Source organism: Balaenoptera ricei, chromosome 2 (assembly GCF_028023285.1).
Source record: "Balaenoptera ricei isolate mBalRic1 chromosome 2, mBalRic1.hap2, whole genome shotgun sequence".
In the NCBI taxonomy this organism is placed as follows: domain Eukaryota; kingdom Metazoa; phylum Chordata; class Mammalia; order Artiodactyla; family Balaenopteridae; genus Balaenoptera; species Balaenoptera ricei.
In genome coordinates, this window is record NC_082640.1 from 140,374,690 (window position 1) to 140,389,423 (window position 14,734).

Below are 14,734 nucleotides of genomic sequence, written 5' to 3' on the forward strand. Positions count from 1 at the left end.
ATTTTCCATCAATAGCTAATTTTCTATGTGGGTGTATATAGTATCTTTGCCCTATTTTGATATTATATTCTTACTACAGTAAAATAATTATGTACACATGTAATAAAAAAATATGAAAATCAATAACTGTAATACACCTCGTTAACATAACAATGGTGAAAAATCACATAATCATCTCAATTGATGCAGAAAAAGCACTTGACAAAATTCAACACTCTTTCATGATAAAAACATTAAAAAACTAGGAAGAGAAGGAAATTACCTCAATATAATAAATGTCACATATGAAAAGCCTACAGCTAACATACTCAATGTGAAAAACTGAATGCTTTTCCTCTAAGATCAGGAACAAGGTAAGGATGTCCACTCTTGCCACTTCTATTCAACATAGTACTGGAAGTCCTAGCCAGAGCAACTAGGCAAGAAAAAGAAATAAATATTCGAATTGGAAAGGTAGAAATAAAATTTTCTCTGTTCACAGATGACATGGTCTTATATGTAGAAAACCCTAAAGATTCCACAAAAATACTATTAGAACTAATGAATAAATTCAGAAAAGTTACAGGATACAAAATCAACCCTCAAAAATCAGTTGTGTTTCTTACACTAACAATGAACAATATGAAAAGAAAACTAAGAAAATAATCCCATTTATAAGAGCATCAAAAAGAATTAAATACTTAGGAATAAGCTTAACCAAGGAAGTGAAAGACTTGTACATTGAAAACTACAAAACATTGCTGAAAGAAAGAAAAGAAGACAAAAATAAATGGAAAGACATCCCATTCATGTTCATGTTCTTGGATTAGATGTAACATTATTAAAATACTACCCATACTACCCAGTCATCTAGAGATTCAATGCACTCTGTCTCAAAATCCCAATGGCATTTTTTGCAGAAATAGAAAAACCATCCTAAAATACATATGGAATCTCAAGGGACCCTAAATAGCCAAAACAATCTTGAGAAAGAAGAACAAAGCTGGGGCCTCACACTTCCTGATTTCAAAACATATGACAAAGCTACAGTAATCAAAACAGTGTAGTACTGGCATAAAGACAGACATATAGACTAATGGAACAAAATAGAGAGTCCAGAAATAAACCCTTGCATATATGGTCAACTGATCTTTGACAAGGGCACTAAGGCTATATAATGAGGAAAGGCTAGTCTCTTCAACAAATGGTGTTGGGAAAACTAGATATCCACATGCAAAAGAATCAAAAGGAAGCATCATCTTACACCACATACAAAAATTAACTCAAAATGAATTAGAGACCTAAATGTAGAACATGAAACTATAAAACTCCTGGAAGAAAAAATAGGGGGAAATCTTCATGACATTGGAATGGAAATGATTTCCTGAAAATGACACCACAAGCACAGGCAACAAAAGGAAAATTAAACAAATGGAACTACATCAAACTTAAAAATGTCTGCACAGCAAAGGGAACAATAAACAGAGTGGAAAAGTAACCTATGAAATGGGAGAAAATATTACAAATCATGTATCAGATAAGGGGTTAATATCCAGAATATTTAAAGAGCTCATACAACTTAACAACAGTAATAAAAATACCAATTAAAAAATGGGCAAAGGACTTACACAGATATTTCTCCAAAGAAGATATATAAATGGCCAACAAGCATATGAAAAGATGCTGCATATCACTAATCATCAATGAAACACAAATCAAAACAACAATGAAATATCACCTCACAATCATTAGGATGGCTAGTATTAAAAAAACAATAACAAAAACAACAGAAAACAACAAGTATGAGCAAGGATGTGGAGAAAAATGGAACTCTTGCACACTGCTGGCAGCAATGTAACATGGTGTAGCTACTATGGAAAAGAGTACAGAGATTCGTCAAAAAATCAAAAATAGAACTACCATATGATCTAGCAATCCTATTTCTGGGTATATATCCAAAAGAAAACAGGATCTCAAAGAGATATTTGCACACCCATGTTCATTGTAGCATTATTCACAATAGTCAAGATGTATAAGCAACTTAAACATCCATCAATGGATGAATGGATCAGTAAAATGTGATATTGATACATGTACGTCTGTACACACACACACACACACACACACACACACACACAATGGAATATTATTTGGTCTTAAAAAAGAAGGAAATCCTAACAAATGCTACAACATGGATGCACCTTGAGGACATCATGCTAAGTGAAATAAGCTAATTATAAAAAGACATACTGCATGATTCTATTTATAAGAGGTCTCTAAAGTAACCAAACTCACAGAAGCAGAAAGTAGAATGGCGCTTGCCAGGGCTGAGGAGAGGAGAATAGGGGAGTTGTTTTTGAATGGATACAGAGTTTCAGTCATTCAAGATGGAAAAGTTATAGAGATCTCTTGTACAACAGCGCGCATATAGTGAACAATACTGTACTGTATATTTGTAAAAATTGTGAAGAGGGTAAATTGCATTTTTTGCCACAATAAAAAAAAAAAAGATATGAGACAATAATGTCAGGAGCCAACACCTTGCTATATAATATTGTACACTGCCACATGAGCCTGCAAGAAATAATAGAAGTTAACTGAATAAACCATAATAGCATCCTTCTAATTACCTATATAAGAATAGGCTTAAATTAAGTCAAGTGTTTTGGATCTGTTTGAGACAGAGAGCTATCTCAGATGCACAAACAAAAAATAAATAAAAATTTACAGGAAAATGATTATATAATAATTTATCTATTTTAAAATATTTTATCAGGTATTTGCACTTGAAGATTCTTCCTAGTATTCAGATAAAATTTTTCTATCTATCAGAATAAACTGATCATAGAGAAGATCATCAGCATTCCAAAATGTCCTTGGTATTAGCCAACAGCACAATAATTGTACCATTTTCCCATCTGTTTTCATTGCTGGGAATCTTAAGAAGGCATCTAGGGTAACTCCATGCCTGCCAGAATCTCACTTAATTGACTTAAGATTGAAATCACTTAAAATTCCTATGCTTAAGATTTGTTTTCAGTTTGTCAAGACTTAAAATGACATGCCCCTATCATGATTATAAGATGCAGTTGTGCTTTTATATCTACAATAATTAAACACCCAAGTACCCTAGCTACTTAAAATAGATACAAATACACACACACAAATGCACACACAAAAACTTCAACCTGCATCTATTTTCACATGCTTAGAAGTAAAATAATGCATATAATTGCAGTGATCATGCATCCAGAATTTACCAAAAGTCTGAATCCCAGTTTCCATTTTTTATTAATGTTTATAGATAATGTCTACTGGTGAATAGATAAAATCCTGAGAATTCTTAATACCTCAACATTGGAAGAAAAGGAAATGAGGAGGGAGAGAAATGGTGAAGAACTGTACAAGGAACTGACCTGGGATTTGTGGTGAAATGGAAGATCAAACCAAATTCAGAGGATATTCTCCCCATGGAAATAACATAAATGTCCCCTCTCGTACCCCAGTGAAAGGAAAGGAAAAAAGATCTACATACTGCTTCTTTTTTTTAGTTGTTTGAAGCCAAAATCTAACCAAATAAAAACTGACCAAAATAAAGAACTCAGGAATGAAGCCAGTAAAATTGGGGCTGGTGAGCTCTGAATCTATTTAAATGTGGAAGAAAGGCTTTTTTTTAAAGTGGGAATTATGGTTATAGAACACAGTATAAATATTATAACCTTTACAATGTAAAATAACACAAAACTAAAATCTGGAGGGTAAGAGGAGCTGAGATGGAAATAAATGTAAGAAGTTAGTATTCTCATCTTTCACAGCAAAGAGTAAATCAACATTAGCTAAAATAGAAATATGTAGTTTTTTAAATAATGATTTTCATTTCTTAATGTTGTTCACAATCACTTCAACACTTAAGACAATATTTCCTAAAAAGCCCTCTGATGAAGAAACAATTTCTCAAAAGTTCCATAATTCCTCTAGTTTCACATCAGTTTCTTTTTCTTCTCTTAAATTCAAATAAGATTAAATATAATGTTTCTTACTATAAAGTAACTCATGCAATATATGTCCATTAATCCATTCATCCCTCTATCTGTATGCATCTATATGGATGCAGAGATGACTGGTGTGCATCTAACAGTTCATTTCTGAATGATGGGAACTGGTGGCTTTTAAATTTTTTATTCTTTATACTTTGCTGCACTGTTTGGATTATTTATGGCACATATGCACAATTTTTATTTAAAAAGGACATAGTGAGTGGGAAGGCCTACTGAAGGTTTTACATATGCTCAGGACAACCCTTCGAACTTTCAGAGAGAAAAGTCTGCTGATCACCTACTGAGTCTCTCTAAAATTCTTCCAGGCTGACAGTAAGGGAAGTGGGGCACCAGAAATGCTATAGTTCCAATATTTAGGAACTTTTAAAACAGGGATCAAAACATTCACAAAAGAGGTCTTTTCTTAACCCATGATGTAATCTTTGTGATCTTAGAATGGTCACAGTTCTTTATAACTACCACATATCCACCACTGTGGAATATTTCCACAGTTCATTACAACTACCATTATAATTACAGTGCTATATTGGATTTCAAAAGAACAGCACTTCAAGGCATTTTCAAAACAACAACATTTCAAGGCATTAAAATATCATTTTATGAATACAGTCTATCTTCTATTCTACCTTTAATAAGGTACTACTCCTAAATCTGCCTAAATGAAATAAATATGTCCAAGGGGGAAAGATATAGCTCATCTAAGTAAAATGCATATCTGTGAATCAAAACAATAAATCTTATATATGAATTATCTAATATATTTAAATAAGACACATACCAGCAGAGGTGCTTCCATTGTCTTCATAAAACGATGAATGTTCAGTGTAGTCAATGACTGTTCCATTAGTGTTCTCCTACATTGCTGGGTCAAGTCCAAGACTGGTTTACAATGAAAAAAATAGAGATGTGCGTATTCTATATCTTCAGTGCTGTAAATTAAAAATTAGGGACAGACCCACTTGAAGTTCAACGTGTGATCCTTCTACCATGCAGAAAGATATAACAAATCTCTTTGTCCATGCTTTTGAATTACTGTTTTGGTAAAATCCTAAAACAATATAACAAAATAAAATGGACCTAAGCAAAAAAGAGGATATAAGAAATTTCTGAGTTGTATAAACAGTTTTTTTCCTGAACTCTTTCATATGGTAGCTTCTAAATTAGAGACAGGTCTACACAATCTTTTTTTTTAGATAAAAGACTGTCACCTTGAGGACAATGAGATTATCTTAAAATATAGTAGCTTTTCTATAGCTGTGCTAAATAAATAAAGCTTTGTAACACAAATTTTCTAGGTTTAATTTAAACACAAATCTGTTTTGAATAAACTTCAGCCAAAACGTGCCTTAAAATAGAAACCATGTGACACTTTGTGGGAGTTAGTGAGTTTGTATCTGAAATATTACAAAACTCAGCAAATATGGCTTATAATTTGAGTTTTGGCATTCCCTTCAAGAGAATTCAAAGATAAACTTAGAGTGAGTAAGTAAGGTTTGCCAAAATTAAAATAGCATTTTATAAATCTCCATATGGCATTAGTAGAGTTTGGCAAAATACTGCAAATTTTTATTTTTACAATATTATTTTAATTCTTGACACATGCTTCAACTGAGCTCCAAGATTCACTGATTTCAAATTTAATTGCAAAGCAATTTCTAATAGATTCAGTGATTAAAGAAATGATCATTCAAAGATTACTTAATGCCTACACTGTTAGGCCCTATGTTGAATATAAGAGAATAAGATGAATAAGATGATTCAGATCCTTGAAGGGCTTAGGCTAAAGGACATATATTTCGTAAAAAAATGAAAATGTGATTCATAAGTGCTAGAATATACAAAGTGCTATGAGAAACAAAGAAATATTTCATTCTGCCTCAAGTCAGGAAAGAGAAGAAAGGGAAGGGAAGGGAAGGGAGATCATCATAGAGACTGAAAACAGTAAGAGAGAATGACTTCTCCAAGAAGATAAGACTAATGGGTATTTCAGACAAAAGGAACTATAGAGCCAAGACCCAATCAAAGTGTATAACTTTTTGAGAGGAACCATAAATAGTCACATATTGCTGAAAGGGAAGTGTTGAGAGCAAGAGGACCCAGCTGAGGTTGGACTACCTATCATAACCTCTGAAAGAATAAAATAATGTTGGAAAGTTATTTAATCAGGGATCATTTGGTTGTAGGTAACAGACACCAAAAAGGTGGGAGTGAGGGGGATTTACTGGTAGTTTAGAAGAGCATCTCACAGAATACAAGGAAAATTCAAGTAACTGGATCACAGAATAAATGTATAGATCTGAACAGCAAGAGTTCAGGGACATTTGGCCATCAACACTTTTTACCTCCCCGCTCTCTCTGCTTTACTTCTGCATGGGCAAAACATTCCTGCGGGCAAGAGAGCCAAAATGCTGTATAGTCCAGCTTCTCCATGCCCAATTCCAAGTTCCTGGAAAAAGGCATCCTATCTGCTCAGGTAAGTCCATGGATTGGATGACTCTAGGTCAGGTGGCCACCTCCAAATTAATTGACTGTGATATGTATGAGGTAGGGGTAACACCCTTCTTGGCCTATACACAGATTCTTTAAGAAGGGAATATGGGGAGGTAGCAGAAAGTACTGGTGTCTCTATAGCATGCTACCTCTTGTACTACCTATCACATATACCCTTCTTTTTAAATTTTTTTACCATTTAAAAAAAAATTTATTGGAGTATAGTTGATTTACAATGTTGTATTAGTTTCAGGTGTACAGCAAAGTGAATCAGATATATATATATATATATATATATATATATATATATATCTATCTCCACTCTTTTTTAGATTCTTTTCCCATATAGGCCATTACAGAGCATATATACCCTTCTTAACCGACATTTCAAACATACTCAGGTCCAACATGATATAACAATTAATATACTAGATTATTCAGTGTTATCGCCCCAGCAACTAGAATAGTGCCTAGAACATGGAAGGCATTCAATAAATATTTGTTGAATGAAACAATGAACAAAGGAAAGAAGAAAATAAAAAGAACAAATGAAAGAAAAGATACATTCACCTCTTCCCCATTAGGAGACAACTCGAAGTCATCACTAACTACTTCACTCAGAAGTGATGTCCCAGGACCACATTATTCTGAATCCACAGTCCTTCGCTATCACATCAGGTCCAGATATGACTCCTCACCATTTTTTAGCCATGAATAAATGAGAATGCAAACTTCTCCAATATGTCATGTACTCAAAAGTTTATGAAAAACAGAATAACTGTACATTTTTAAATTCTCATTTTTAAAATGGGGGAAAGCATAAATCCTTCCAGAACATTACAATGTTTAGTTATAGATCAATATATAGTCTGTCTTGCTGAATAGTATTTGTAAAATAAATGAGAGGACTTATACCTTGCCAATAAATAACCAAACCTCTATGTTTTAAGCATGTCACCGTTACTTGCAATTATTCATTAACAGAAAAATAAAGAAGCTAGTAATGCAAGAGAAAATACAAACGACCCTCAGAGAAAGTGTGGGGCTAGCACAGAATCATAATGGGACTGAGAATCTCAAGGTTCCCCCATTCCAAGATGGGAAATTGGTAGTCTACATTGGGAGTAGCAAAGTAGCTGGCTACACTACTGCTCACTGTAAGTATCTTGAGACTCAGTGACTACTTACCGTAAAGTTTTAGGGTATTGTCAGCATGATTCTCAAATTGTTAAAAACATTAATTCTTATACAAATAGCAAACATGCATCAAAGTTTTATTTAACTCACTGAGGGAACCAGCAGAATGGCAGTTCAATAAGAAGATAGAAAAAGGAATGCTGGTTAATGTCATACAGAGCAATAAAAACATAACTTTTCTTTGCAAGCACTTCACTCTCTGCCTATCCACTCCCCGCAAAAAAAAAAAAAAAAAAAAAATTGTTTCACTTTATCAGTTTTCTGTGTACTAACCTCTATGTTTACAAAGTTGTAAAATGTCTGGGATTTAATTAATTGTGTGTGGTATATCAAATAGTCACTATTTTCTGAGAGGTGAGCAGGAGGGCTCGTTAAAAACTCTTGCATGGTTTAAAAAGGTCACACAATCACCATTTTGCCCTGCTTTGTTTTCATTTTCCTGAAGTGCATTTTGAAGCCAAACTTAGAAGTCTTCAAATGCACTGGTTATTCCTTGTGTCCCCATGTACTAAACAGAAGAAAAACTTTAACCCTAGGTTGCCCAGCCAAAAGCAGTCCAAAGAAGGTCTCTACCTAAAATTGTAAGCTAGAAACTAGACAAGAAAATTAAACATTTAAAACATTCTGTTCAAAACTGTACTCAAATATATATAAGATTTTTCTGGTATAGTAACTTATGGAACTCTCAGGAAGAATCTCTGGAGCTTCGTTATGAAAGCTGTTATTTTATCACCTATCTGATCACTGTGGCAGATCTATTCATAAAATACACGTGGCCACTCAAGGGATCACATCTTGTGGCTTATCCATACTGCCTTCGTTCACCTTAGTTTAACATCCCTTCTGTATATTTAAGTTCATTTTAGTACAGCAGATTATAGTGATGAAGAGGATTTCAGGTTTCACTTATATATTCACATCTGGTTACGATTCCTCTCAGATAAGTCCACACTGTGGGAGTATGATGGAAATGCTGAATAAGTAATGTGAAATAAGTGAACTTAAAATTGTTAACTTATGCTTCTTATACATACCCAATACTTTCCAAAAGGGCAATTTCTGTGGTTAAGACAAATTGGTACGTGGTCCCATACACAAAAGCAGCTTCCATGACAGCTCTGTGCTCTGAAGAGAGAGAAAGAAGTTGGGAGAGAGGAGGAGTTATTCTATTCAGAATACTTTCCTACACCCTTTTATGCTCTATTATGTTTAAAGAAAAAGCCTTTGTAGGGATCCCAGTTGGGAAAATGCAGGCAGTTAAAGAAGTTATAAAAAGTCTGTTCTAGTCAAGGTAAGAGAAGAACTAAGAGGGAATAGAAAATGAGCTATACTTGAGAATATATGACAAATCTGTGATAGTTTCTTCCCAGTAGTAGGGAAGACAATATGAGTTCATCGTACAACTTTCATGTTATATTTTATATACAAATATGTGTACACTATTTCTGGCTTAGTTTTTTTTTTAATCAAACTTATTCTTATATATAGTTTAAAGAGACAACTCTACAAGGTGTTATTAAGAAAATGAACAGTTCCTCTACCCTCAACCACCATTTCCAACTCCCAAGGGACAGCTACTTTCAACTCTTTTACTCTTCCTTTTGGTATTTACCTCCAAGTCTCTAAATGACCTTCTTATACTCTTATTTCCTGATTTTTTTTTTTTTTTTTTTAGTGTTAGTATTTTCTATTGACTTCCCACTATGGAAGATGATAAATTAGCTCTCCTTTCCAAAACCCCACTCCACAAATATACACAATTCTATCCCCTCAACGTGCTCAATATAGTCCTAATTTTTATTAGATCAATAGTCAGGATTTACACTGTTGGGACTCAGTAAATACTATTTCCTTTTGAAATTTTTTCACTACAGTTACAGGTATCTTTTTAAATTTTTGTTTAGATTTCTTGCTAATTTATTCCTAAATTCTTCCACAATTGTCTAACGCTCTGAATACTTCAAATACATCAGTTATATTATCAACACCCTCTTGTTGCAGACATTTTTGCAGAGCCTTCTGATTTGCTCCAATGTGGACTCTGCTGCTCGACCCGCCGCACAACTTTCATCCTGGGGACTCACTTCATTGTCACCCTGGGGATGCTCTGATTCTCACTCTTACATTGGGTCCTTGGCCTGTTACCCACATCTTCTTGACTAATTTGTTCCCTTGCTCCCATTCTCTAGCTCCTTCCTGGGAGAGGATATATGGAATACACATTTTTTGCAACCTTACACTTCTCAAAGTGTCTTTATTCTACTTTCATAACTAACTATAGTTGTCGGCATGTAGCATTCTAGCATTTCCCCTGAGAATTTTGAAAGCATTGCTCCACTGTCTTCAGTTCCCAGGACTGCAGTTGAGAAGTCCAAAGCCATTCTGATTCTTTTTTTTTTTTAATTTATTTATTTATTATTTATTTTTGGCTGCGTTGGGTCTTCATTGCTGCGCACGGGCTTTCTCTAGTTGCGGCGAGCAGGGGCTACTCTTCCTTGTGGTGCGCAGGCTTCTCATTGCAGTGGCTTCTCTTGTTGCGGAGCATGGGCTCTAGGCACGCAGGCTTCAGTAGTTGTGGCACATGGGCTCTGTAGTTGTGGCTCGCGGGCTCTAGAGCGCAGACTCAGTAGTTGTGGCACACGGGCTTAGTTCCTCCGCGGCATGTGGGATCTTCCAGGACCAGGGCTTGAATCCATGTCCCCTGCATTAGCAGGCGGATTCTTAACCACTGCGCCACCAGGGAAGTCCCGCCTTCTGATTCCTGATCCTTTAACTGCAACATTTTTTCCTTTCTTGAAGATTTTAGAATAGCGTTTGTTCCCAATATTCTGAAAATTCAATATGAGATGCTCTGCTGTGGCTCTACATTTAAACACTCTGCTGGGATTCAGTGGGCCCTTTCAATTTGGAAGCTCAAAATCCTTCAGTTCTTGGAAATTATCTTAAAGTATTTCTTTGAAGACTCCTTCCTTTTCGTATCTTATTTTCCCTTTTCTCCTCACTGCCATTTCTAGGTAGTTATCTTCCCCTCCCCGACCTAATCTTCTACCACTTGAATCACATATCATTAGATTATTCCACTCACCAGTCTGCCTTGTTGGAGTCATCTACAACCCAAGCCAGGGTTAATCCCCCTCATTCCATGAAAAATTTTGCTTCTGTCACACTGTCACACTCTCTGATACTACTATCATAACCTTGGTAATTTTACTATCCCCATAGATGATCCTCGCAAAATCCTAGCCTTTCAGTCCTTGGTCTTCTCTGGAGACTCCAGTGATCTCTCTTCAGCCCTGCCTTACCCACTCACTGCCAGGGTCCCACTCCAGGCTTTGTAATCACCAATCACTGCAAATCCCTCCAAAATGTCCAGCACTCCTCCCAACACACACACCCACACACACACACCCTTCCATCTCCAGGTCACTCTGTCTAGTACATAACTTTAACCTTCCCGGACGTACAATCCTACCATTTTCACTGTCCTTTATCCACCTCGTGTCCTCTCTTCCCTCCTAACCCAGCTTAAATTCCATGGTCAGTCTTTATAATCACTCCCCCGCCTGTCTTGCTAAAACACAGTCCAAGTTAAATCAAATAATCTGCCTATTCTGTACTTACATCCATGAAAGTGAATATGGCTGGGGGGAAAAAAAAAAAAAAAGGAAAGAAAACAAGAACCTGCTAGCATCACCATGTCAATGGTTTCACTTTAGATTACTGGCATCAACTATTACTGCTGCCTAGCAACCATTCTTTATTTTCAGGCCTTCTAAAACAACTATTTCATCTCTTCTTTCCTCAAACTATCTGATCACTTTATTTCTATTTCATTGAGAAAATGAACAAATTAAGAAAAACCCAAAAAAGCTCCCAGCACCATATCTATCTGCCCCCTTAACTAAATTGATGTCCATATTCTGTCTTCCCTTCTAATACCATAGGCGAATTTTCTGTGCTCCCAGTAAAGAACAACCCCTCCCCCGGATCACTAGATTCCATTTCCTCTAGTCTATTCAAAGATGTTGCTCCAGTAATTCTGCCCTCTTTCTCCTCCACGATGCATTTTCCTTTTGTTACAAGAACTTTCTTGTCAACATACAAATATGCTTCTTAAAAAATTCTTGAGGACTTCCCTGGTGGTGCAGCGGTTAAGAATCTGCCTGCCAATGCAGGGGACATGGGTTTGAGCCCTGGTCCAGGAAGATCCCACATGCTACGGAGCAACTAAGCCTGTGTACCACAACCACTGAGCCTGTGCTCTAGAGCCTGCAAGCCACAACTACTGAGCCTGCGAGCCACAACTATTGAAGCCCACACACCCTAGAGCCCATGTGCCGCAACTACTGAGCCCACGTGCTGCAACTACTGAAGCCTGTGCACCTAGAGCCCGTGCTCCACAACAAGAGAAGCCACTGCCATGAGAAACCCATGCACCGCAAGGAAGAGTAGCCCCCTCTCTCTGCAACTAGAGAAAGCCCGCGCGCAGCAACGAAGACCCAATGCAGCCAAAAATAAAGAAGAAAAAAATTTTTTTTAATTCTTCACTTGACCCCACATACTCTTCCAGCCACTGCCCCATATTTTTCCTTCCCTTAAAAGGAAAACTTCTCTGATGAGTCTCTATAGTCACAGTCTCCAGTTGCTCTCTACCTATTCTCTTACACCCCTGTCAGGCATTTACCCCAACCACTCTACAAAAATTGTGTGCATCAAGGGCATGGGTAACTTCCATACTGCTAAGCATAATGGTCAACTGGTAGTTCTTATCCTAATTAACCTTTCAGTATCCTTTGATACAACTGCTCCTATCTCGTCACTAAAATCCTATCATCACTTTGCTTACACACAGGCCATTCTTTCTGCCTCCTTTACCGACCTGTGGAAGATGAAGTATCTAATGAGTTCAGCCTTCTTCTCTTTTCCATCCAGCCTCACTCCCTTCATGGTCTCCTCTGGCCTCATAACTTTATGTCACAAATGTATATCCCTAGTCTGTATCCCCACTATCAAATGCAGACTAGTAAAATCCCATTACCTTGTTGATATCTGTACTTCGCTGTCTAATGGGTACTGCACAAGTATAATGTTCAAAAGTGGATTCTAGAGCTTCCTCTCCAAACTATTTCCACTCTTCCCCACCTTAGTTATCAGCAATTTCACCTTTCACGTAGCTCAGGCCAAAACCCCAGAGCCACCCTGGTCTCTGCTATTCCTCTCTCATTCTACAACCAGTATATCAGAAAACTCAGTTAGTCTTACATCCAAACTACTGCTAAAGTTCAAATGTATTGCCACCACCATTGCTAACACCCTGGTCCAAGCCACCTACCACCATCTCTTGCCTGCATTATTGCAATAACTTCCTGATTTTCTCCCTTATTCTACCATTGCTCCTTCTAGTCTATTCCAAACCCAGAAGTCAGACTGACCCTGTTAAAATATAAATCAGGGATTTCTGGCTCCCTGTATAGCTCATCCCTCTTGTTTACAATTACAAACTATGGACAAAATACAATAACCTGAGGGGCCCTGAAAAGTAAACAATAAACAGGCTGATTTTGGAGCATTATTTTACAAGTACATAAAGTTCAATGGCATACTGTGTAGCTATCAAGCTTTAGGTGTATAAAAATTGAAATTTCTAATAAATGATTTTATTTCATAGAGTACATATAATTTTTTAAATGTCTTTAACATTTTATATTAACATGTTCAAGTTATAACCATTAACAAGTAAAAATCCTGAAAGCATAACTATAATTTGTTCATGAAACATTTATAAACTTCTTTATGACAAAATTACCTATGAATGCGCAAGGTGATGCTGTCAAAATTAGATTTTTTAAAAATCAAGAAAAATACGTCAAAAACAGCAAATACCAAGGTAAAAAACGAAGCCAAGCCAGTCAACAACATTTATCAAATACTATAAACTACTGTATCAGGTACCACAAGGACTGTAAGGAAATAAAAACAGTCATAGCTGACACAGAGCACCAGGAAAGTTTTTAGTTATTCAAATTCACTTGGTCCTCACAATAACACTAAGAGGTAGGCACAATTATTTTCACCACCTTAGTGACCAGGAAACAGGCTAAATAAGTAAGTTGTCCAAGGTCATACTGTAAGTAGTTGGTGGAACAGGGAGTCTGACCTAGGCGTCTGGCTCCAGAGTTCTGGTTCAAGAACTATACTATAATGCCTGTTTGAAGAAAGAAAATATAATAGTAAAAGACGCTTTAAATTTATTTTAAAATATTAAGATTGTGGTCAAAATACACTATATTAAGTCCTTCAACATAAACACACATGTATAGAGGCATGACGAAGATTAATGTAAACCTTGATAAATACCTGGTGTTCCAATGGCTCTGACATATGAGAATGCAATGTTTGCTTTTCCTTTCAGAGCATTTTCTGTGTTCTGAAGGTCTTCCAGAGTGGTAATATATTTTACTTCATTAAAAAGAAGAGCACTGAAATAAATAAAGATGTAGTTGGTAGAAAAATCTGACATGTACTTAGTTATTTAATACATATTTTGAGTAGGTTAAAGAACCTAATCAAAAAAGAAATTTAATCTTTTGAACAAACTCTCAATAGTAAGAACCTAAGCATTTCAAGTCTGAATTAAAATCACCCTCTAAATCATTAGTCTGTCACTGAGAACATTAACCAGGGACAGTTGTGAGAAATAGTGTGCGTAGCCTCCATCACAACCACCTCAATACATTTAAACTGTATTCACTAGCATCCTATTCTGGACAAATAATCCCTTACAAATCTCTCAGCCATGGACACATTTCAGCCCTTCACACATCTATACTGAAACCATCTTTCCATGGCCTATAAGGCCCTGAATGGCAAGCCTTGCCTACTTCTCCAACATCATTTCGTACTACCATTCCTCATGTCCACCCTACTTTAGGCAACACCTCAGGGCATTTGCACACACCATTCTCTTTGTTGAAAGCTGTTCCCTCTGCTCCTTCTCATATATCTGGTCT

General features: G+C 36.2%; 1 protein-coding gene across 3 annotated transcripts in view; it reads right to left on the reverse strand.

The window, feature by feature from the left end:
- The window catches only part of TXNDC16 (thioredoxin domain containing 16), a 118,999-nt gene that overhangs the window by 75,323 nt on the left and 28,942 nt on the right, over positions 1–14,734 (reverse strand). For all 3 annotated transcript variants that reach the window (XM_059915711.1, XM_059915710.1, XM_059915708.1), the window contains exons 7-9: positions 14,082–14,203; positions 8,759–8,849; positions 4,816–4,966 (exon numbers count right to left, since the gene is read on the reverse strand). In XM_059915711.1, the coding sequence (XP_059771694.1) occupies positions 4,816–4,966; positions 8,759–8,849; positions 14,082–14,203 (364 nt within the window). The remainder of the gene's footprint in view (positions 1–4,815; positions 4,967–8,758; positions 8,850–14,081; positions 14,204–14,734) is intronic.